Source organism: Diabrotica virgifera, chromosome 8, assembly GCF_917563875.1.
Source record: "Diabrotica virgifera virgifera chromosome 8, PGI_DIABVI_V3a".
NCBI lineage: Eukaryota > Metazoa > Arthropoda > Insecta > Coleoptera > Chrysomelidae > Diabrotica > Diabrotica virgifera.
Genome location: NC_065450.1, coordinates 132,231,942 through 132,258,283, shown reverse-complemented (window position 1 = coordinate 132,258,283; position 26,342 = coordinate 132,231,942). Strand labels below are relative to the sequence as shown.

General features: G+C 33.9%; 1 protein-coding gene across 5 annotated transcripts in view; it reads left to right on the top strand.

The window, feature by feature from the left end:
* The window catches only part of LOC126889476 (probable 3',5'-cyclic phosphodiesterase pde-5), a 423,420-nt gene that overhangs the window by 377,767 nt on the left and 19,311 nt on the right, over positions 1–26,342 (top strand). For all 5 annotated transcript variants that reach the window (XM_050657796.1, XM_050657797.1, XM_050657799.1 and 2 more), the window contains 3 exons: positions 682–884; positions 8,328–8,666; positions 11,717–11,875. In XM_050657796.1, the coding sequence (XP_050513753.1) occupies positions 682–884; positions 8,328–8,666; positions 11,717–11,875 (701 nt within the window). The remainder of the gene's footprint in view (positions 1–681; positions 885–8,327; positions 8,667–11,716; positions 11,876–26,342) is intronic.

Below are 26,342 nucleotides of genomic sequence, written 5' to 3'. Positions count from 1 at the left end.
TTGATTTATGTTTTATAAATATAATTGCAAAATACTACAGAATTTCATTTTCTGACATAAATTTAATTAATAATAACGTAAATTTTGTACAATATTTTTAATAATTAAAGTAAATAAATTTTAAGGTCACTCAAATAAATAATCGATTACTGCCATCGACCACTTACATTCAATCTCAGTTAATTTGATTAATCGCGGCAGGTAAAGTAAAATTCTTCTTTCAGTACAATAAAGTGTTACTTTACTGGCGCAAATGGCGGCAAATGAGTACAATAATGAATGACTTTAGTGACGGTTGGCGATAAAATATAAAATACACTTAGCTTACAACAGCGAACAATTCAAACTAATCGGACATTACGAATGATTACGAACCATTACGAACTTGCTGGTCTCCAGTTACGTCACGACTTCCGGATGTGTAATATATTATCTTGTTATTTATGGTATCATGCTATTAAGTACCTATTCGCTATTGGTTAAAAAAACCGAAAACCGGTTTTTGGACTAACCCGTTTTTTGACCGGTTATAACCGCAAAGTTAAACCGTAAGTAAAAAAACCGGTATAAACGAAAACCGGTTTTTTTATCAACAACCGGCATCCCTAGTATACTCTATCTTTCTTTTGAGGAGTTTATCTGTTTAAATATGTTTTAACTAACAAAATTATATGTTTTCAGGATATCGGACACAAACCATCCTTTGTATGCCTATTTATATTCAAGGCCATATTATTGGTGTTGTTCAAATGGTTAATAAACACAAAGGCAATTTTACAAAGAAAGACGAAGAAGCGTTTGAAACGTTTGCCGTATACTGTGGTTTAGCACTCCATCATGCAAAGTTGTACGACAAAATTAGAAAATCACAACAAAAATATAAGGTATACATTTTTTTTTAGTTGTTATACCATTTTTTGTCAACGTTTAATTTATTTCATGATTATTCTTTAAATTGAAATTGAAACAGAATTTCTTATTCAAGAAAGATGCTGTATCCTTTGGTTCCCTTATTTTATTTTGTATTTCTCTGTGAATCTTGGTCCGTAATGATTATGTTTTCCATTAAATGAATGGTAGGGGAGCCCAAGTGGGGAGTTTTCGCGTTACTCGAGCGCCTCAGAAAATCACATTGGGAGAAGCCTTCCACCCTGTTAGTGTACCCATACCATATAAGGACTCTTAATACAGAGGCGTGTGTTGAGGGCAGTCAGTCAGTGGGGGTGTGAGATTAAGAAAAGGTAAGTTAAGTACATGAAAAACTTTTTATAGTTAAAAAATCTGACGAGTTGAGCGGGGCGTAAGGAAATGGATGAGTCACAAAGTTTTAAAAAAAATGCGAAATTTCGCGAAATGAACATCACATCGAAAAACTGAAAAATACGTGTACAATATTTTCCAAAAATTTATCGAATGATACTAAACACGACCCCCCCCCCCCGCACGGAGGAGATGGGGGTAACTTTAAAATTTTAAATAGGAACCCCGCAATATTTCGTGAAATGAACATCAGATCTAAAAACTGAAAAAGACATGTTTAATATTTTTCAAAAATCTATCGATTTATAACAATAAATAAATTTTATTAGAGACATTTTTTCGAATTATGGATATAATAGGAAAAACCGATTTTTGGAAATGGAAAATTAAATAAAAAAATGGAAAACTCCCACTTAATTAGAAAACTTCATTTAACTTTTTTTGATTTTAGGACCTAATCTTCACAATACAATAGGTCCCCATGACGCTTTAATCACTGCAAACTTAGCATCCAAGGCTCCCCTACTTTAAGTATTTCGGCGGTCATCCCGTCTCTCTCTCTCTCTCTCTCTCTCTCTCTCTCTCTCTCTCTCTCTCTCTCTCTCTCTCTCTCTCTATTTTTCGGATAACTTTTATTGAGTTCGTCTTTACTTATGAGAAATATAGTGTCTTTTAAGTTCTTCCGTTTGATGTTTACATTCTGACCTTTTCTGTTGTCCCTAATTTTAGCTGGCAGTAGTTCTCGCTTTATTCATTTTTCAACGTAAGATTTTTGTTTCACTGTTTCTTAGTCTGGATAGATCGATGATGTGTCTATTTTTTGGACTCAGTTTAGATTGTTTTAGATTTAACCTGAATTAATCAGTAAGTGGTTTGTGATGAGAGACTATATCAGCATCTGGATATTCTTTTCGAATTTGATAGAATTTCTGTATTTTCTTCCTATCATCATAATCTTCTTAGTGGAACCGGGTATAACGTGTTTGATATTACCATTTCTTTTTCTTGGACAAATTCCAGTAACATTTTCAATAACATACCTACTTTGGCATTGAGATCACACATAAGAGAAAGTATTTCATTTTTTAACATATTTTAATACTTATTCAATATGACTGTAAAATTTTTCGATATCTTTGTCTTCACTCTGAGCTGTAGATGCATAGACTCGTACTACAATAATTTTAACGTAAGCCAGTGATTCATCTATTGGTAATTCTGTACATCAAAATTCCGACTCCGTTTGGATGCGTGTGCTGATTGTAACTTCCAAAATGGTATAATAGTATATCCCATTTCTTGTGGAGCATTTACTATGACCCGGCCATGTGATCTCACTAAGTCCGAGAATATTGATTTTCAGTCTTGCCATTACTTAATTCCACTCCGTGGATTTTGGCCGGCTCAACAACATGCCTCCACTGTTATCTGTCTTAAGCAATCTCCATCCAGTTCTCCACGCCCATAGCTTTCAGGTCTCCCGCTATATTATCTCGCCACCGGAGTCGAGGGCGTCCACGTGGTCTTCTTCCAGTTGGGACTTCTTTCCATACCAGCCTTACTGTTCTTTTGCCAGAATGTCTTCTGAGGTGTCCTGCCCATTGGAGTCTTCTGGACTTTATTTCTTGTATAAAGTTGGCGTCTGGGTGTAGCTCTTCGAGCCCTTTGTTAGTTCTTATCCTATAATGTATTCCTGCTTCATCAGAGTCCTTAGGATTTTTCCTTCCCAAAAACGTAGTCTCTCTTCGTTTGCGTTTGTTATCGTCTACGTTTCGCTGTCATACACCACTACGGGAGGAATGATTGTTTTATATAGTTGTCTCTTTGTACATCTTGTTAGTTGTTTGGATTTTATTGCGTTGTTGCCAGCTTGTACTCTCTTGTTTATTTCTTGTGATCCGTTATTGTCTTCAGTTATTGTTGTTCTTCTTCTTCTTCTTTCTCGAAACTCCCATGCCCCTCAGGGGCGTCGGAGGTTTTATTAATCCTCTTTCCATATCTTCCATTTGTTGCGGTCCTTTGCTAACTCTTTCATTTGTTGATGTGTTTTTCCTTTTTCCTATCCAATTTCTATAATCTGATCGATCCATCTTTTCCATGGCCTCCGTTTCCATCTTTTACCATATTTTTGATTCCATCACCTGTTTTGGTAGTCTTTCCTGGTCCATTCTGTTAATGTGTCCATTCCATTTTAATTTTCTTTTTTTGGATCTGGGAAATTATCGATTCCTCTTTCAGTCTTTGTCTGATATCTTCATTTCTTATTCTGTCCATTTTCGTTTTTCCTGCTATTTTTCTCAGCTGCTTCATCTTCCTGCGTTTATTGTACTATCTAGTTTTGCATTGTTTACCCATGTCTCACTTGCATATATTAAAGTTGGTACAGATATTGCATTGTATACCTCCATTTTCAAATTTTCTATTTCTTCCACCCAGATATCGATTAATTTTTGCATTTTCTCTTTATATTCTGCTATTATTACTGGGTCATGTGCATCTAGTAATCCCTCCATTCTCACTGGTACTAAATTTCTATACCCTATTGTTGATTGTAATTGCCTTGACCTTCTTTTAGCGCTCTTCGTTAATCTATCCATTACTAATATAAATAAAACTGGGCTGAGACTGTCCCCTTATTTTATTCCTCTCCTTAGCTTTATTATTGGCGATCTGTTTCAGTTTATTTGTACTTTAGCGAGTACGTTTCTATATGTATTTTTGAAGTGAAAACTTCTTTAGGGACGTTGTGCGATTTTTGGATAGGGGAAAAAGCATTGAATTCGCGACCGTCATTGCGACCGTCATTGCGACCGTCATCGCTTATGCTATATATTATTTGTATGTATATATAAATTGTATAGAAGTACTTAAATTTAAAATAAATGTAAAACCTATTTTATGATGGGGAAAAAGATTTATTTCGCGACCGTCATAGCGACCGTCATCTCTTCGACGAAATAAATTTTGTACGTATCTATATTATGTGTATCTATACATAAATTGTATAGAAGTATTTAAATTTAAAATAAATGAAAAACCTATTTTTCGATATGGAAAAATAATTTATTTCGCGACCGTCATAGTGACCGTCATCTCTTCGACTAAATAAATTTTGTACGTATCTATATTATGTGTATCTATACATAAATTGTATAGAAGTATTTAAATTTAAAATAAATGTAAAACCTATTTTTCGATATGGAAAAAGAATTTATTTCGCGACCTTCATTGCGACCGTCATCTCTTCGGCGAAATTAACTTTGTACGTATATGTATTGAAGTGAAAACTTCTTTAGGGACATTGTGCACTTTTTGGATGGGAAAAGTATTAAATTGGCGACCGTCATTGCGACCGTCATCGCTTCGAAGAAATACATTTTTGAAGTGGAAACTTCTTGACGGTCGTTGTGCACTTTTTGGATGGGGAAAATTATTAAATTCGGGACAGTCATCGTTTCGGCGACATAAATTTTTGAAGTGAAAATTTCTTTAGGGACGTTGTGCACTTTTTAAATAGATAGGGAAAAAGTATTGAATTAGCGAACGTCATCGCGACCATCATCGCTTCGGCAAAATAAATTTTTTAAGTGAAAACTTAATAAATAAGCGACCGTCATCGCTTTGACGAAATAAACATTTGAAGTAAAAACTTCTTTAGGGACGTTGTGCTCTTTTTGGATGGAAAAAAGTATTAAGTTATCGACCGTCATCCCGACCTTCATCGCTTCGATGAAATAAATTCGTGAAGTGAAAACTTCTTGAGGGACGTTGTGCACTTTTTGGATGGGAGAAAAGTATTGAATTATGGACCGTCATCGCTTCGACGAAATAAATATTTGAAGTGAAACTTATTTAGGGACGTTGTGCACTTTTTCGATGGAAAAAAAGCATTACATTAGCGACCTTCATCGCTTCGATGAAATCAATTTTTGATGTGGAAACTTCTTAAGGAACGTTGTGTACTTTTTGGATGGGGAAAAATATAAATTAGTGACCTTCATCTCTTCGGCGAAATAAATTTTTGAAGTGAAAACTTCTTTAGGGACGTTGTGCACTTTTTGGATGGGGAAAAATTATTAAATTGGCGACCGTCATCGCTTCGACGAAATACATTTTTGAAGTGAAAACTACTTTAGAAACGTTGTGCACTTTTTGGGTGGGGAAAAGTATTGAATTGGGGACCGTCATCGCTTCGACGAAATAAATATTTGAAGTGAAACTTATTTAGGGACGTTGTGCACTTTTTCGATGTAAAAAAGTATTAAATTAGCGACCGTCATCGCTTTGATGAAATCAGTTTTTGAAGTGAAAACTTCTTTAGGGACGTTGTGCACTTTTTGGATGGGGAAAAATTATTAAATTGGCGACCGTCATCGCTTCGACGAAATACATTTTTGAAGTGAAAACTTCTTTAGAAACGTTGTGCACTTTTTGGATGGTTGAAAAGTATTTAATTAGGGACCGTCATCGCTTCGACGAAATAAATATTTGAAGTGAAACTTATTTAGGGACGTTGTGCACTTTTTCGATGTAAAAAAGTATTAAATTAGCGACCGTCATCGCTTTGATGAAATCAGTTTTTGAAGTGGAAACTTCTTGAGGGACGTTGTGCACTTTTTGGATGGAGAAAATTATTAAATTAGCGACCGTCATCGCTTCGACGAAATAAATTTTTTAAGTGAAAACTTTTGCAGGGACGTTGTGCACTTTTTGTATGGAAGAAAAGTATTGAATTGGGGCCGTAGTCGTTTCGACGAAATAAATATTTGAAGTGGAACTTATTTAGGGATGTTGTGCACTTTTTCGATGTAAAAAAGTATTAAATTAGCGACCATCATCGCTTCGACGAAATAAATATTTGAAGTGAAAACTTCTTGAGGGACGTTGTGCACTTTTTGGATGGGAAAAAAGTAGTAAATTAGCGACCGTTATCGCTTCGACGAAATAAATTTTTGAATTGAAAATTTCTTTAGGGACGTTGTGCACTCCTTGGATTGGGAAAAATATTGAATTTGCGACCGTCATCACTTCGCTGAAATACATTTTGTACATATATAAATTATGTGTAGGTATACATAAATAGCATAGGACATACGCATCGCGTATATCGTATATGATATAGGTATAGCACTTCTTTTAGGATGGGGTAAAAGTATTGAGCTCGTAATTTATATACACACTATAAGAAGTTTTCACTTCTGTCGGCACTCACACGAGTGCCTTTAATTTTTTTACCACGCTTACTTTTTTTGCGGGATTTGCAGGTCTTCCATTACTGACCATATTGCTTCTCTATTTATAGAATCAAAAGCAGCTTTAATATCTATAAACGTAATATATATGTCTTCTCCTATTTCGTTTTTTTTTTCAATTATATTTCTCAGTATGTATAATTATCTATTGTTCCTCTTTTCTTCCTAAAAGTCACTTGTTCTTCTTCTAGTTTTCCTTCCAGTTCTTTCCTGAGCTTCCGTTCTATTATCCCAGTGTAGACTTTATATGCCACTGATGATAAGCATATAACCCTATAGTTATCACATTCCGCTTCTTCTCCTTTCTTGTGTATTGGTATCAATAAATTTTCTTCCCAGTCTTTCGGTATCGTTTGTGTTCTCCATGCTTCCATTGTTATTTCCAGTAGCCAAAGTTTGTCTCGTTCTCCCACGTACTTCATCATCTCCTGATCTATGTCATCGGCACCTTTCGCTTTTCCAATTTTTATTCTTGACAGTCCTTCTTCAATATCTTTGATATGGAATTCGTCTACTCGATTGTCCCTATCCTCTTCTCTTTACTGCTGCCCTCTCTCCTCGTTTTGTTGGGTGCATGTCTCGAATTTTTCTTTATAGTGCTTATTCCATATGGTTGGTATGTCTTAAATGTTTGTTTTCATACTTCTTCCCATACCAGCCTTACTGCTCTTTCGTCAGAATGTCTTCTGAGGTGTCCTGCCCATTGGAGTCTTCCGGACTTTATTTCTTGTATAAAGCTGGCGTCTGGGTATGGTACTTCGATCTTTGTTAGTTCTTAGCCTATATTGTCCTGGTAGTTCATCAGAGTCCTTAGGATTTTTCTTTCCCAAAAACGTTCTCTCTTCGTTTGCCTTTGTTATCGTCCACGTTTCGCTGCCATACACCACTGCGGGAAGTATGATTGTTTTATATACGTTTGTACCCTCTTGTTTATTTCTTGTAATCCGTTATTGTCTTCAGTTATTTTTATTCTAAGATCCTTAAATTCTCTAACGCTCTCAAACTTAAAATCATCGATGGTAATATTCAGACCATAGTCGTAACCAGGATGATCCTAAGGGGGGGTTACAACTACTGGAAAGGGGGGGGGGTTACAACTACTGGAAGGTCTGTGAGGGGTATGGTGTTAAGCTTATAGAGCTCAAAGTCCATTCCAATGGGGGGGTTATAACCCCCAAAACCCCCCCTGGTTACGCCAATGATTCTGACTGATCCTGTCTGTTTTGATTATTGCGGCTCATATACAAATATTTAGTTTTACTTTCGTTGATTAGGAGCCCCATCTTCTCTGCTTCCTTCTCGAGCCTGACGAAAGTCTCATTCATCCTTAATCTGACGTTTGATCGTCAACAGTAAGTTTCGTCCATCTCGATTAAATACTGTAGTCGCTTTTTTGATTCTTGCACTTCTCAACATGTCTTCCCGAGCTAAGTTGAAGAGTTGTGGTGAAAGTGCATCTACCTGTTTTTAGTCCATTGTTTATTTCAAATGTCTCCAACTATTGTTGTCCAACTCCCACCTTACATCGTAACCGTTCCATACACATCCGTATTTTACTAAAAACTAGTCAATATATCAAATTGACTAGTTTTTTTGGGAAGTCAAGTTCCTCTTCCTCTATCCACAATCTAACCCTGCATACTCTATCAAATGCCTGTTTAAAATCTATAAGAATATCTGGCCATTGCTATTTCTAAATTATATAATTTACCAGCTTGCAAAAGACTTCTTACATCCAACTTTCCAATTTGTTGTTGAATGTTGTTCATGAATGTTGTTAATTACATTATTTTCAATTAAAATTGTATGTTTCAGGTAGCATTAGATGTTCTAAGCTACCACAATACTTGCACGGAAGAAGAATATAATGCTGCACTTAAAACCAAACAGCACGGCAAAATGGTTGGCATCGATAACTACTACTTTAATTCATTCGATATCCAAGACTTGGAAAAAACCAATCAAGCGATTCATATGTTTAATGACTTATTTGATGCTAGTCTATTTGACCAGACTTGTCTTTTACGATTTGCTCTTACGGTGAAGAAAAATTATCGAAGAGTACCTTACCATAATTGGACTCATGGATTCTCAGTTGCTAATACCATATACTGCATCTTAAAGCACTCTAAGAAAATATTTACCAGGAATGAGGTAAGAAATATATCTATATGTATACACTGCGGTGCAAAAAAATCGATCCACTAAAAATTTGGTCATTTTTGAAGTTTCGAATTTCCTAAAGCTGTTGTTGGATTTAAGTGATTTTTTTACCACGTTATAGCCTTATTCATTGACAATATCGCTGTAATAATATTGTTGCTATAGACCAGAGGTCCCCAAACTATTTTATCTCGTAGACCACTTTAAAAAATATACTGGTTTCCGTGGAACCCCTGCTGCTACATTTTTACCATACTTCCAATGAAAAACATGGGGGGGGGGGAAATAAGACATGGAAGGTCTTTTTCGTCTTCTTTTCTTTTCTTAAAATATCATAAGCGATTTTACAGTGATTTGGAATCTATTTAAACAAATTTGCATTTTTTTATCGTAAATTATCAATTGAAAAAATAATGTTTTAATAGAAGGGTTGTCCAAAATGTGATTATTAGGCATTATAACAAGTTTTTTTTTAAAACAAGTTGTTGATTAAACTTTAGCGTAGAAAACGTTAAAATACTGTTTTTTCACACAGGACTTTAATGGTTAAAAGAATTTGTATAGTTTTTCAATACAAGAAAAGTTACATGCACTATAGAGTCAAAATTATATAGTACAGTCGGGTTAGCATTTGATCTTGCATGCCGTGCTACCCAAGCAAGATTCTATTTTTCTAATCTTAAGGGGGTCAATAGTAGTGTAAATTTAAAATCGCGAACAAAGGAGAACCGTTTTTGCTCAATATCTCCGCCATATTTAACTTTTCGACAACAAGTGTAAGGACTGAAGTTGCGGAAAATATGATTTCATATAATTTATTTTATTATTATTTTTTTTTGTGCCGTCGATATTATCCGAGTTATGGGGGAAAGAGTGACAGTTACAGCATAATTATTGAATTATCTCGTTAATTATTAGTTTTATAACAAAAATGTACCTATACAAAAACGGAGAGAATTAAATTTTATACAATTTTGATCTCTTTCATGTTTTTGCTAAAATAAATATTTCAGGTAGTACGTATGCGGTAAAGGCGCGAGCATAAGCCCTGATTGATTTGATAGCAGTGGTTTTTGTTCAATATCTCCGCAATTCTCAACTTTTCGACAAGAATGGTAGGAACTGAAATTGATCCAAATAAATTGTGTTTCAATAATTATTATAATTTTCTTAACCATTTTTTTCGTATGGTCGATATTTTCCGAATTATTTGTACTTACAGTAGACGCCTATATTTTTCACTCTAATATTATTCCACGTATTTTTTTGTATTGTAACACGATACAAATTCTTTTAACCACTTAAAGTCCTGTGTTTTGGCTATCTGTGTGCAAATTTTCAGTCAAATCGAAAGACACGTGTTTTGGGAATGGAGGAAAATGTAAAAAACGGTATTTTAACGTTTTCTACACTAAAATTTGATCAAAGACTTGTTTTTAATCAAAATAACTTGTTATGATGCATCATAATAACATTTTTGAGTCACTACTATTAAAATATTATTTTTTCCATTGATATTTTACAATAAAAAAATGCAAACTTGCTTAAATAAATACCAAATCGTTATAAAATTTTCGTGTACCCCCACTTGCAACTTGTGAACCTCCATTTTTATTTCACGCCAACGTAGACCCCCTTTGAGTCCTTCGTGGACCCCTGGGGGTCCACCTGGACCACTTTGGGAATCACTGCTATAGACAGTCAAACTGGCATTGTATACCGGGTTTACGAATCAAACTGTGCCTTTTTCTCAAAGTTCGCGTCACCCTGTGGACTATTCTAGCATTTATAAAATACTGAAATTAAACCTAACCATAGCCCCAGGTTTTCTTAACATTTTGTCTTTCGATTCATTCGCTTATATTGGATAATGAAAAAGTTAGGTACTTTAACAACTGGCCAAGTTCGTCATCAGTACAGGGTGTTTCTAAATAAGTGTGACAAATTTTATGGGTTAATTTTACATGCGAAAATAATCACAATTTACTTTATAATCATAATGTGCGCAAACGCTTCGATTTCGAGATACGGGATGTTCAATATTTTTTTTACAAACTGACGATTTATTTATTGCTTTAAAGCCAGTTGAGATATGCAAATCAAGTTTGGTGGGTTTTAAGACGTAGTTATTGCACATTTTTTGACATATAATGAAGAATTTTATATTCACAATTGACGCGCAAACGGGTATTATGACCCATAATATTACCTGTACGCACGCCAATGGTGAATATAAAATTCTTAATTGTATGTCAAAAAATGTACAATAACTACGTCTTAAAACTCACCAAATTTGATTTGCATATCTCAACTGGTTTTAAAGCAATAAATAAATTGTCAGTTTGTAAAAAAATATTGAACATCCCGTATCTCGGAAACGAAGCGTTTGCGGACATATGATTATTAAGCAAACTGTCATTATTTTCATATGTAAAATTACCCCTTAAAGTTTGCCGCACTTATTTCAAAAAAGCCCTGTACTGATGACGAACATGGCCAGTTGTTAAAGTACCTAACTTTTTTATTATCCAAAATAAGCGAATGAATCGAAAGACAAAATGTTAAGAAAACCTGAGGCTATAGTTAAGTTTTAATTTCAGTATTTTATAAGTGCTAGTATAGCCAACAAGGTGATGCGAACTTTGAGAAAAAAACACAGTTTGATTCGTACACTCAGTATACAATGACAGTTTGACTGTCTAGCAGCAATATTATTAGAGCAATATTGTCAATGAATAAGGCAGGCTATAATGTGGTAAAAAAAGTCGCTTAAATCGAACAACAGGTTTAGGAATTTCGAAACTTCAAAAATGACCAAATTTTTAGTGGCTCGATTTTTTTTGCATCGCGGTGTAGGAACTTTTATTTATTATTTTTTACTACGAAGCATTTTTCTATATCCTACATTCAGTTTTTTTACTCCTTGTTGTGCATATCTTAATAAATAACTTTATATTTTCTATTAATTTGCGCCAAACTATTTTTCTATCCTTACAAAAATTATGATTATTTACTAATATATTTTTGTGAATATTTACCAGTGCTTAGCCTTATTCGTTGGTGCATTATGTCACGACTTAGACCACAGGGGGAAGAATAACAAGTTTATGTTGGATACCGAATCACCTCTGGCAGCGATCTATTCAACCTCTACAATGGAACACCATCATTTTAATCAAACTGTTACGATACTTCAACAAGTAAGTCAAACTCATTTCCAAAAGCTATGTTTTAGTAAAAGTCAGAATCAGCAGTTTAATTTTTCAGACACGTTATTTTGTTGTTTTCAATATATATTTTATTACAAATATTACATCAGCTCAAGTTAGAATAAAATATATGTACCTAGGTATTGGCAAATATGTTGGCATTCCTGCTAATAGTCTTAGTCGGCGAACACAGTGGAGGCGGTTTCCGCTTACGGTTAAACCGCGCGGACCCGCTTTTAAACGTTTTCAAAATGAATGCACGTCTTTAAATGTACACAAACATCATAGTCAAAGCAGGTTCGCGCGGGCCAACCGCTTTAACCCTCCTGACCGCTTTTACTAGAATGAGAATTTAGTTTTTTTTGCGCGGTTTTAATGTTTACTCGAATGAAAATTTAGTTTAATCCCTCTTTTTGTCGCGCGAGTTCAGTGATTTTACAATGAATATGTAAATATGTATTTATGTAAATTACACCAGTTTTTAGTTAAACGATACTCCACTTTCTCCAAAATATAACTAAAAGTCTCTTGAGTCATTCTCATATACTGGAAGAATCTTTCATTATCTTCTTTTAATTTTTGAACTAGATGATGATATTCTCCATAAATTGAAGACCTTGGGACCAGAAGGAGGCATGCCACCAAACAATATTTTGGAGAAAACATCATTTTAAACTTATTTTCAAATCCTGAAATCAAATTTTTAAATTTTTCTTGGTAGTAAGGCCAATAATCGTTTGGAAATATGATATTAAATACAAAATAAAAGTAACACAAATGTTTATTTAACGGTTTTTGAGTTTTTGAACATTTTTTGAAAAAATATGAGGCTTATCCCATTTTGTATAAAAAATTATATTCTAAAATATGAACATAAAATGCAACAATAAAATAATTCAGTTGTCAATATTTTCAATATCTGAAAAGTCGTCCAAATGATCAATGTCTTCCAGTGGTTCATTATTCTCAGTATCTGGTAGAATCTGTTGGCAAGCACCAATTTCTGCCTACACTGATTTTTTCAACCGCAAGGTGCACCTAATTTTTTGGATCTATTTTCTTCCCTTTTGTATTTATATACATATTCGTAAACTAGATTTTTTTGGACTTGCGCTTAATTTTTTATGTCGCTGGGTATCCTTGTGTCTCCATCTAGAAGGCGCCTTCTTTTCTGAGAAGTCTGTGGGGTACGAACCTATTCATTTTCCTACAATGAAGTAGGTATTTTACTAAAAAGGTATAAGCCACAAAAAACCTTTAGAACAATCCTAATAATTTTAGGTTCGAAAAATATAAAATAAGGGGACAAGCCACACAGTAAATAAACTTACTGTTCCTGAGTTTATATTCTCCCAATCACTGCTACTTCCAGATACTGTATAGCCTTAACACAGTATATAGGTTTATACAACAATCAGTATAGTCACTTGCCGTGAAGTACGTTATGAAAAAATGTTCCATTTTTCCCACTGCGCATCGAGACCTTGCAGCCGGACGCAAGCGCATAACAGCATGTGTTATACTGCTCAACATTATTTTTGATACACTGCTCGAAAATAAATAGGACAAATTTGAAATAGATTTTTCGAAATAAGGAATACTTTTCTACAATTAACGTTTACGAAGCTCTTGACAATTTATCGATGGTTTCATAAATAATAATTATTATTGTTGTTCTGAAGACTAAGCCCCCTATTCATAGTCGGTACTCAAGTATGAGTCGATGCTTAAGGTCGACCTTGAAAAAATTTGTATACAAATTTGTATAAGAATTTGTTCAAGGTCGACCTTAAGCATCGACTCAGACTTGAGTACCGACTATGAATACGGGCCTAAATATATCAGCTTTAATGGATTCATTGAGATTATGTACCTACTATTTTCAACTAAATAATTTTTTCTATATAAACAAAATTTTGGTCTAACAATGGGCTCTACTTTATCTTCATTGGTCTTCTTCTTCTAATGCCTACTCCATTAATGAAGGTTGGCTATAACCACTGCAAATTAGTTTCATTATTAGCGAATATATTTATGGATTTCTAAAGAAATATTGTTTTCACTGTTTTGAAAAAAATGTGAAAGCGTTGAATTATATACGTCCGTCTGTCCGTAAACACAACTCCTCAGTCATTAAACCAGATAGAATGGCAAATGAGGTGTCGGATGAAAGCTTATAATCCAAGCTTATAGATTCTTGCTTTTGTCTTGTCTTAGGTGTTCGTTCTTCCAGATTGTGTCATTAAGAGATCCCACCGCTTTACTTGCTTTTAAGCTTTGTTGTCGTACTTCCTCTTCAACATCTCCGTAACTGGGTATATCTATTCCTAGATATCTAAACCTTGCTTCCTGCTTTAATATTTTCCCATCAATTTCGATTTTACCTCGTAGTGGGTATTTAGATGTCATACATGTGTTTTTTCTGCTGATATTATCATATTGATATTGTATTTCTTGGCTGTTTTATTGAAGATGTGTGTTAATCTTTGGAGATTGTCTTCTGTCTTGGCGATTAATGCGGCGTCGTTTGCATAACCTAATATTTGGAGTTTTTTTTTCCCCATTCTGTAACCATGATCTTTATATACTGCTTCTATTATTTCGTCCATTATTAGATACATTAAAGAGCAGTGGGCTTAACGGGTTCCCTTGTCTGACTCGGCTTTGTACTGGTATAAACTGTGTTAGTTTGCCATTTATCTTTGCCTGTATTCGATTATGGAAATAGATGTTTTCGATGGTTCGTATAATATTGATTGGCATGTCTCTTCTATACAGTAAGTGTAAGACGTCTTCGACTTGGGAGTCTGCGATCGAAAGCCTTTGTCAGGTAAAATATAGATATGCTGGTTTATTGTACTCGATGGCCTTTTCTGTGATTTGTCTTAGTACAGAAATAAATAGTACAATACTGGCGTCTACGCTACAAACGCATTCAATATGCTAAGGAAAATGTGGTCTTCACATCAGATGACAATTAAAACCGAAAGACTATTCAACAGCAACGTGAAGACTGTATTACTATATGGAGCAGAAACTTGGAAAGTGTCAAGAAAATGTATTAGACAGATGCAGGTATCCATAAATAAATGCCTAAGGAAGATTCTTAACATTTACTGGCGAAACCGTATATCAAACCAAGAGCTATGGACAAGAACTAACCAGAAACCTATGTATATCTAAGATAATATGCAAAAGGAAATGGAGTTCGATGGAGCACACACTAAGGAGACCTGACACAGACATAGCGAGGCAAGCCCTAGAATATACACCACATGGAAAGAGAAGACCAGGTAGACCCGTAGAAATGTGGAAAAGAAGTGTTGAAAAAGAAATTAATGCTATAGGGCTTTCCATTGATTGTCATTTGCTTCGAGCTGCTGTCATATGTTGTATAATCTGTGTATAATACTAATATACACAGAGATATGTCAACAATAGATCAGGCTAGTCATATGCCACTCAATGCATCGGGGTGTAACGCTGATATCAAGTACGGTGGTCTAGCTATCTTTGTCTGTCGTGCGAGTGTGAGCGTATCTACCAAGAGGTGGGAGTAATGGAACGACAGTTACACAGAGGCGGCAGCCATCATATGCTAGAGAGAGAAAGCTGAGCGCCAGTAGAGAGAGAAAGATAGACCACCGACCCAAACTGTTCCGCGTTACGCTATTTTTCGAACTCGCCCAATCTATTCTGTTATATCTATGAATATACACGGATTATATGGCATATGACAGAAGCTCGAAACAAATGACTGTGAATGAAAAGCCCTATTGGGAAAACCTGGACAGAAATAAAGATCAGTGCAAAGGATAAGACAGAATGGAGGCAGACAGTTGACGCCCTATGCTCCGCATGGAGTGAAGAGGAATAAGTAATTAAGTAAGTACTGGCGTCTACGCAGGATCTTCCGGATCTGAATCCTTGTGAGAAATCTAAAAAACGAAGTACTGATGTCTTGTCAAAAGGGCTAATGAGAAAACTAATAAGAGGACTTTTCTATAGAGGAAAAAAATAATAATACATTCGAATTATAAATTATATTTTGAGAATTTCAATTTTACAATACCAATTTTATTGTTTACAGATATATTCCCTACAAGCATTTCAAATTCATCCTTAAAATAAAGTTTAATAGGTACATAAAATGAACTTATAAATTTCTATTTTGAAAGGGTTGTAGATACCTACTATATACCTACTCAGATCTATACCTACTCAGCATCATATTGAGAAATCACAGAATCGTAAATATACAGTAATGAGCACTCACACTAATAACCGGCAAAATAACGCAAAAGATGGAAAACATATTAACTTGTGAGATAAAAAGAGATGAAACTGGTAGAAGTGGAACTTATCGTTATAAACGAATAAATTAACATAACCTTGGATAAGAGTTTTAACCTGCTAACTCCATTTTTCACTTTGAGTGATATTGGGCTAGTTTCTGGGTCCGTGTATTTTCATACACCACCCCACAAACCCGCCGACACCAATGTAGTTTAGAAATAGCTATCTCTAAACTACGGTGGAACCAGCGGGCTTGTGGGACATGGTATGAAGGTACACAGACCTAGAAACTACCCCAATATCACTCACAGTGAAAAATGGAGTTAGCAGGTTAACACCCTTAGCCGACAATAACATTACATAGTTTCCCACCTTTGTGACAGGAGTATTTTATAAAATTCTCCTGTCACAGTGACAGTTCTCATACTCATCTGATACGTCTAAAGGTGGGAAACTATGTAATGTAATGTTAATTTATATGTTTATATCGATAATTTCTCTCACTTTCATCTCTTTTTACTTCAGAATGCATCCCATGTTTCCCATCTTTGGCGTTATATCCCATATTTTGCCAGTTATTAGCATGCTCATCACTGCATATTGGACTTTTTACACATAGTATCTTAGAATCCCTTGGAAGTAAATAAATCATGTACCTAGTTTTATTTTCATCAATAAATTAATGAAAGTATGACTGATGTTGAAAATTCATTTGACATACTGGCAAATAATTGTAATTCCTTCAGAGGAGATGTCCCTAGAAAGAATAACATATGTTTTATATTAAAATATATCAAAATCATATTGATTAGCAGAATAAATAGAGTTTTTAGGCTTAATTCTCCTCATTCGCATAATTTAATACCAGATAATGTCGCCCTACTTCCATATGCTAATGACCTAGTTTTTTTATATAACAGCCTAAACCCCATTTTGGACTCCATTCACATTAACCAATATTATCAGATATTCATGAATAGTGTCACCACAATCTTCTTTAACAACATACTATTCTCATAGATCTGGTCGTTATCACAATATAATCCCATATATACCAAAAATTCATGCTCAAGTGAGAAATTGGAAAGCCAAGCAAAGGATAGGAAAGAGTGGAAGCTGATTCTGGAACAGGCCAAGACCCACCATGGGCTGTAGAGTCAATGCTGATACCTAAAAATGAACTCAAATATTTAGTGGTCTTTTTATCCCGCAATCTTAATTAACTAGAATAAGCATATTGAAAATATAATTGGAAAAGCTATTAAAGGCATGGCTGTGCTGCCTAGTAAGACCCATATATATTTTTGAAGCATCTTTATGAAACCAGCACGTAAACAATTATTATAGGTTTAAAAATTAGACTCGCTATGGATAGGGTAGTAAGATGATACAACAAATGCAGAGGTAACTGTCTATATTTGTTATCAATGGTTTCTAGGAACATGGTTTCTCAAAACAGATGTCAATGGTTTTTAGAGTTTAGATAAAGACAGTTATGTACCAAATTCATGAAAAACATTTACACTTTCTCAGAATCATTCAACAATTAATTTGAAACATATACTCATACCTTCAATTATATATGTCATAGATTCCCTTAAGGCACTTTGCCACTGGTTGTAACTTCTCAATAGATGTGCCTACAGAATTACAAAATTATCATTCCAGTTTAAGGAAGAACACACCTTCAACTTGAATGTTTAATCTCAAGACATATTTCGTTTATTTTATTTTGCGTTGTTTTGCAACCCGCTTTTCAGTATTTCTGCAAAGGCCTGCTCCTCAAGATGTAAAGTGCATATTTATAAAAGTTAATGTAACAATATTGAGGACTGTTCATAGAAAGTTTATCACATTGAACAATTTCTTTTCATTCTGCAAACCTAAAACGACAGCACGTCAAAAATGATGTCAATGATATTAAATAGAATTTACGTTCTTACCGATTTTCATCCATGGGCAACAGGAAGAAACTCAAATTTTTATGGTGCCTGGATTTTTGCCACATAAATAAACACACATTGCCTTTGGGTTAAATTCATCATAATCCCAATTCAAAATCACCAACCTTCTTAGAAAACTGGAGAAATACCACAGTAATGCATATTAAATTCGAAGTAAACCAACTTAACAATTGCAAAATATGAGAAAACAATAATAAATAACTCTAAATAAACAACTGTTTGTTTATAAGGTTATGTTTGGAATACACATACATAAATAAACCAGATCTACTCACTGTTGCCAAATATCACCAATTTAGATAGTTACTTGTGATTAATTGTTTGAATACATTCAATCAATAATTAGAAAATATTATTTTTCAAATTTTATACAAGTGTGTACGTAAAGGATTTTACCATTTATGAATTTAATTTTCGGATTTTTGAAAAAAATCGATAATCATAATTATTTTATTATAATTTTGGAATAATCTTTATCGGAATATTTTAAATCTTGCAACAGCAACATTTTCCTCCTAGTCTACTACGCAGTCTGCTAGGAGTTTCTGCACGCGCAGGAACCGCATAAAAACTAGAGTGAACTAACTGATTCGTATAAGCAAAAAAACTGTGGCCTTAACGGGACTTAACTACAGCGGCTCCATCTATGAGAAAACTGCTGAAATTTTCTGTTTGAGACATTAATATGGTCTTAAAGTGTGTGATTTCTACTTTAACTTATTTTTGACGAAATTGTGGCTTGTTTCCTTCTGGTCCCAAGGTCTTCAATTAATCTTTCTCGATTAATAGGATGTACACCAACTCTCTTTCTTTTCAGTTTAGTCAAAACAGAATCTAAAGCAATTATATCGTCATCGGAAGACGACATTTTGCTAGACGGAACTGACAACTTTGAACGATCTCTCTCGCTTTTACCCGTCTTCACTGTGTTACCATACCCGCGCGCGAGAACCGCGCGGTTTTCCCGTAAGCGGAAACCGCTTCCACTATGTGTGCCGCCTATTATATCTACTACACGCATTCTCATATATATTTCCTCATTACTCCTTGATGTTTGCTCATTTGTATAATTTGTATATTTGCGAGACATGTGTGCAAATATATAGGAAAAAACAATTTTCCTAACCGAAACATTAAGTGGGGCGTGGGGCATTGTTTTCTCAACAAAATCAAGTGCTCTGTAACGAGAATCAAGCTAGAGTTGTTTTCATGAACATTTTTCAGTGCGTCACAAATGATAGAAAAAAAGAATGTGTGTGTACTTTGTACGCACGTAAGAAGTTATACTTCTATTATATGATTTAAACGAAATTAATATACATTTTATTTATATTTTGTTTAAATATTAAATTAATTTATACTTACTACTTCTCAAACATTTTTATTAGAACAGTGCCAAAAATTAAAATAATAAAAGAATAAAACACACACAAACACATTAAACAAGCCACAAATGATGTCTGAACATTAATTGTCGAAAATTTTTTTAACTAAATACTTACAATCATAAAATGTATTAAAAAAAAAACAAAAAAGAAAGTTTCTATTGGGACTCGAACCAGCGCTGATAAGAGCGGTTGGTATTGGAATTTATTCGCCTTCTCCGCTTAGCCACGGACACTATGTGTCATTATTTACGAAGATCGACTAACTAAACGGATTAAACCTGTGATATTTTGATATTTTGAAAATTGATCAAATTATTTTAATTTTGAATTGAAATGATTTAGAATTGAAAAAATGCAACAAAACATAGAGTAAAAAAACAATATATTAGGTGAATATTGATAGAAATTTTGATGGTAATCAAATTATATAAATAAAAGTATTACATACTATGTATTTTGGCAGATCAAATAGGTAGGTTTATACCCATGATACATTAACAATTATTACGTACCTGTTGCTTTTAAAAACTATTTAAAAGTCACTACAATATTATAAACTTTTTTGTTTCTGTCCTCACAACAATAAAACTAATATATTATACATTTGTTTACCTTTACCTTTACCTCCAAACCACAGCTGCCATATCGGATAATTTTTGACATGTCATTTGAACATCCAATCAGAACAAAGTTATAATGCGCATGCGCCGGGCTGATAGGTTTTAACATATAAAAAAATCACCCTCTATCGCCGGTAAAGAAGTATAACTTCAAAAAAGGCAAGTCCGTGATAATACACATTTATTTATGACATTTTTTATTCTTACATGACATTTTAGTTAAATCTGACTGATTTTTTAACATTTTATAGCCTTGTTCTTTAACAATATTGCTGTAATAATATTGTTGCTAGACAGGTAAATTTTCATTATATACCAGGTGTACCAATCAAACTGTGTTTTTTTTTCTAAAAGTTCGGGACACCCTGTGGAATATTATAGCATTTATAAAATTCTGAAATTAAAACCCAACTATGGCCTCAGGTTTTCTTCACATTCTGCTTTTTGTTTCATTCGCTTATGTGGGATGATAAAAAAGTTAGGTACTTAACAACTAGCCATGTTCTTCATCAATACAGGTTGTTTCTAAATAAGTGCGACAAACTTTAAGGGGTAATTCTACATGAAAAAATAATGACCGTTTGCTTTGTAAACATTATGTCCTCAAATGCTTCGTTTCCGAGATACGAGTTGTTGAATTTTTTCTTACAAACTGATGATTTATTTATTGCTCTAAAACCGGTTGAGATATGCAAATGATATTTGGTATGTTTTAAGAGGTAGTTATTGCGCATTTTTTGACGTTCTACTAAAAATTTTAGATTCATCATTGGCGTGCATATGGGTAACATGACCGGGTAGTATTACCCGGCCAATGCACGCCAATGGTGAATATACAATTTTTAATTGTACGTCAAAAAATGCGCAATAACTTTCTCTTAAAACCTACCAAATATCATTTGCATACCTCAACCGGTTTTAGAGCAATAAATAAATCGTCAATTTGTAAGAAAAAATTCAAAATCCCGTATCTCGGCAACGAAGCATTTGCGTACTTATGTTTATAAAGCAAACGATCATTATTTTTCATGAAGGATTACCCCTTAAAGTTTGTCGCACTTATTTAGAAACACCCTGAATTAATGAAGTACAGGGCTAGTTGTTAAAGTAACTAACTTTTTTATTATCCCACATAAGCGAATGAATCAAAAAACAGAATGTTAAGAAAACCTGAGGCTATAGTTGGGTTTGAATTTCAGTATTTATAAATGCTAGAATATTCCACAGGGTGTTCCGAACTCTTAGAAAAAAACACAGTTTGATTGGTGCACCCGGTATACAATGACAATTTCCTGTCTGGCAACAATATTATTACAGAGATATTGCTAAAGAATAAGGCTATAACATATTAAAAAAATCACTTAAATCGGACAACAGGTTTAGGAAATAAGAGCCATTAAAAATGACCCATTTTTGGGGTGCCCGTTTTTCGTGCCGGTTAGTGTATTATATAATTCGTAAAAAAATTTTTTGCGATTCTAGCGCCATCTATGGACACCTAGAATAACTAGAATAAATGTTATAAATGTCTGTAATTACAGACGTGCCTTTTTTTCTGTCACATACAATTTAATGCGTTAGAAAGAAATCGAAAAATTGTGACGCATTGAAAAATGCTCATGAAAAGGACTTTTTTTAAGCCAAAATGAGCAATTATAAAACCCCTGCGACCTGCGTACAGGAGAAACAAGAAAAAGAAAATCTAAATATCATCATACAACAAATGAAAACTCAAATAGATATACTTCTTCTTAAAGAACTCTCTCCTTAATGCAGGTTAGCTACTATAATTGCAAACTCTTCTCTGTCTTCAGCTGTTCTTATAAGCTGTTTAAAATTTAGTCCTATCCATTGTCGGATATTTCTTAGCCACGATAGTCTTTTCCTTCCTAGTCTTGTTTTTCCTTCGGTCATGACTTTCACGATTATATGAGCATATTGATACTTATTATTTCTCAGTATGTGGGCTAGGTATGAAGTTTTTCCAACTTTCACTGTGTTAAAGTGTTCTCGTTCCTTGCTTACTCTATGCAGCACTTCTTCGTTTGAAGTATGCAATGTACAACGAAATTTTGAGGATTCTCCAGTAAATCCACATTTTAAAGGTTTCAAATTTATTTACAGTTGATGTTTTAAGGGTTCACGTCTCAACTGCTTAGAAAACAGTCGACCAGACGTAGCATTTCGATAAACTTAGTCGAATTTCGAGTTTTATTCGAGAATCACATAGCAGTCTTTTGAGCAGACAGCAATGACTGTGCAATAAATGTACTACAAAACAAAATAGAGGAAGAAAACCAACAGCAAAATAAATATATTAAATAAAGACGCTAAATGACACAGGTCCCAAACCAAATAGGCATCTTAAAGTATTTGCAAGAAAGCTGCATCAAACTTGTCAAGCAAATGACAGAAGGGACGATTTAAAATATAAAGAATATAAAATACAAAACGTAACTCAATTACTAAGGGAAAGGACAAATCACCAATGCCACTTTTTGCACTTACTTTTAGTAAAGCTGAAAATACAAAAAAGTGTATGAAATTACCGCAATTTTACACATAAAAGCGACCATAGAAGCTTTTAGAAAACCGAAATTGATCCCATAATGCAAATGATGTCAAGAGTACCTAACGACTTACATAAAATTATTGTAGAAGAGACCTGAGATGCGTAAATTTCAACGGAAAATATTTAACAAAATTATGTTAGTTAAATATGAAAAGCTACACATTAAAGAACCTAAATTTATCACTGTGGTGGTACCGACCCAGCTTATTCCAGAGGTTGCACCACTGCTATAGATCTTCAAAAGTTATGGAACAAATAGAGACCTACAACCACACTGCAAAATAAGGCAGCGTACCTATAGAAAACCAACCAAGAAAGATTCACCAAATAGAACTGCTCAAATAGCCTGTAACGAGTCACAATAAGTAGTAGAAAATTACCTCAATTTAACATAAAACACGCTACAAATACTAAAATAGGTAATGCATAAAAAGCAGAAAAGATTTAATAAAAAAATCATAAAAATATTAAATATAAAGTATAAAAATTAATAACAGTCTCGTGGAGTTTTGTAGAAATGTAATGCAAAATCAGTGCAATCTCTTTACTGGGGGGTTTTTGGCATCGCTGAACACCAATAATATTTGTGCCGATCGTCTCCGAGGCACCTGGTGCCCAGTTCGAACTGATTTTATATCGAATCTTTATGAAACTCCAGGAGACGAGCCCTTCCAGGAGACGAGCCTCGGTACCTGATATTCGTGTTCAGCAAGCTCAAAATCTCCCCGAGTAACGACCTTGCACTCCTTTTGTATCGAATCTTCACAAAACTCCAGAACACAAGGCTGTCCTGGGCGCTAGGTACCTGGGAGACCATCGACGATATGATATTCGTATTCAGCGACCCCAAAAACCTAGTAACGAGTTTGAACTGATTTTGTGTCGAATAAAACTCCGGGAGACAAGGCCTGTTCTGGGTACCACGTACCTCGGAGACCATCGCCGTCATGATAGTCGTGACTACCGACCCCAAAAATTCCCAAGTAATGAGTTTGCACTGATTTTGTATCAAATTTCGATAAAAGTCCAGACGAGGCCCATCCTGGACACTAGGTGTCTCGGAGACGATAGTCGTCATAATATTCGTATTCAGCGACCTCAAAAACCCCTCAAGTAGTAATATTGAAATCATTCTCGTCAATTAATTCCCAATTACAAGTTCATTATAATTCATCGCTTCGAAATGCATTTTAGCAAATGAATGTTCCTCGTTCAATAATGCAATTTTAATTTCGACATCATCACTTTAGTTCACAAATTTTCGCTCTTAAGATTCATATGCAAAAAGTTTCATTGAGATCCATCCAACTGCAAACAATTGGAAGATTTATTGCTTCATTGTCTCGCCTATAATGAACCTAGCCACAACAGGAAAGTCTGCATCAATAACTTTTATAGTCTAAGGTAAATCATTGGGAATATCTACGACAGTAAAGTACCAGATTAGGTTAAGTAATATAAATTGCTGATTAAGCATAGAATTAGGTGCATTGTTTCATTAATAAATAAAAAAAACACAAAAAACTTTTTAATATTTTTTCTAGATAAGTATCTAAAATTATTAATTTTTAAAACCATTCTATTATTAAAAGTTATCTTATTTGTAATAGTAATTTCATCTTCAAGTAAACATAAAAGTTACTGTGAGCCAGCTTTCTTGTATGTGAGCAAATTACTTGACAATGTGTGGCATGACGCACTCCTTTACAAATTAAAACAGCAGCTACCAACAATATATTTGATTTTAAAATCCTATTTTGAAGAACGATTCTTCAGAGTCAGATATGAAGACGAAGTCACTAACTACGCATCATGAAATCAGGAGTCACAGAAGAGAGTCTCTTAGGCCCAATCTTATACCTACTCTTTACGGCTGATCTGCCATGTACTGATGATACAGTCACCTCCACGTTTGCGGATGACACAGCTATATTAGCAATAAACATAAATCCAGAAATAGCAGGGACAATACTACAAACCAGTCTCAACAATATAGCAGCGGTGGCAAAAAATGGTGAATTACAATAAATGAAAGTAAATCGGCACGCATGGCATTAAACGAATACCTAAAAGAGACAGCTGAAAATATTTGGGAATACACCTCTGGACAAACTTCTAACCTGATACCCATATATGGAAAAAAAGCTGTACTGGCTCCTTGGCAAAAATCACAATTATCGTTACGGAACAAATTACTAGCGTACAATACCGTTCTCAAACCAGTGTGGACCTGTGGAATCCAGTTATGGGGAAAAGCATCTAAATCGAACATTGCTCTCATTGAGAGATTCCAGTCAAAAGTCCTGCGCAGTATAGTAGAAATTTTTATTCTTTTTAATATAGGCGTTGATTGATGAATATACTGGAAGATACGAAACTAAACGGGCGTTTATGTACGACATCATTGGTTTTAGAAATAGATGGCGCTATCAGTTTTTTAGGTACGAGATTGAATTTACCTGAACCGTATTCAGGTAAATTTGGTGTTGATCTTTATTTACTGGTAGCTGGTGAGTTTGAGATTGGAATTCGGATATGCGCACATATCCAAGGTTATTTACAGACTTTATTATTACGTTCGTTTTTATGAACACATAGTAACTATATTTTGATTTCTTTATTCTTTCAGTATAGATAATAATAAAACTTATCTAAGAACTATTTTAAGTTCATATAATTATTATTTATAGATTTGATTTTATAATTAAATACAAATATTTATAGTAATTATAACAAAAAAATATTTATTTCTTTTTATGCACTTAAAGGTCATGTTTCTCATAAATCAAATATTTATTAAATATATTATAAATACAGCCGATATAATAAGCCGCTATAATGAAATCTCCTTTTTTTTGATAATTTTTTTTATTTAGAATTTGCTTCAACCTCAGAGGATTATTAGCATTGAACTGTATTTACATGAAATGTGAAAGCGAATCAAAAAGTTAAGGGGATGGGTACGAACTTTCGGCTTCAATGCTATTTAAATGGGATTAATTTTTTTCGAATCCTGAGAAAACTAATAAGTATTTTTGAAAAATTTAAACGCATAATGAAAGATTACGTTATTACCGAGGGCCGGAAGTCCCTGAAAACTTCTATAATGTTTATTTTAATATGTTACAGGGGTGAAAAAACTAAGAGAAAATTTAGTGTGATATTTAATTTCAAATATCTCATTCAAAAGGAACTTTTTATTAATTTTAAGGGACTTTCGGCCTCAGTAATAAAGTAATCTTTCATTCTGCGTTTAAATGTTTCAAAAATACTTATTAGTTCTCTCAGGATTCGAAAAAAAAAAATTACATTTTAAAATAATGAATTGTAAATTTCAGGAAAATATCTAGGTACCCAAAATTCCAGAAATAAGAAGTCTATAATAGAATAAAAATCAAATTAAGATTATTGTTTCGAAAAATAAAGAGATTACATATATCGTGTAAACCCGTATCCCGTATCAAATACCTAACTGGTTTTTCCCAGCGATGCAAAAAGCCACCAGTAAATTGAAATTGTAATTAGAGAAACCCAAAAGTTATTTAAAAAGCATTATATACCGGTATAAAATATGTCATTATTTTAGATTATAATTGTCACAAAATAATAAAGACTCAT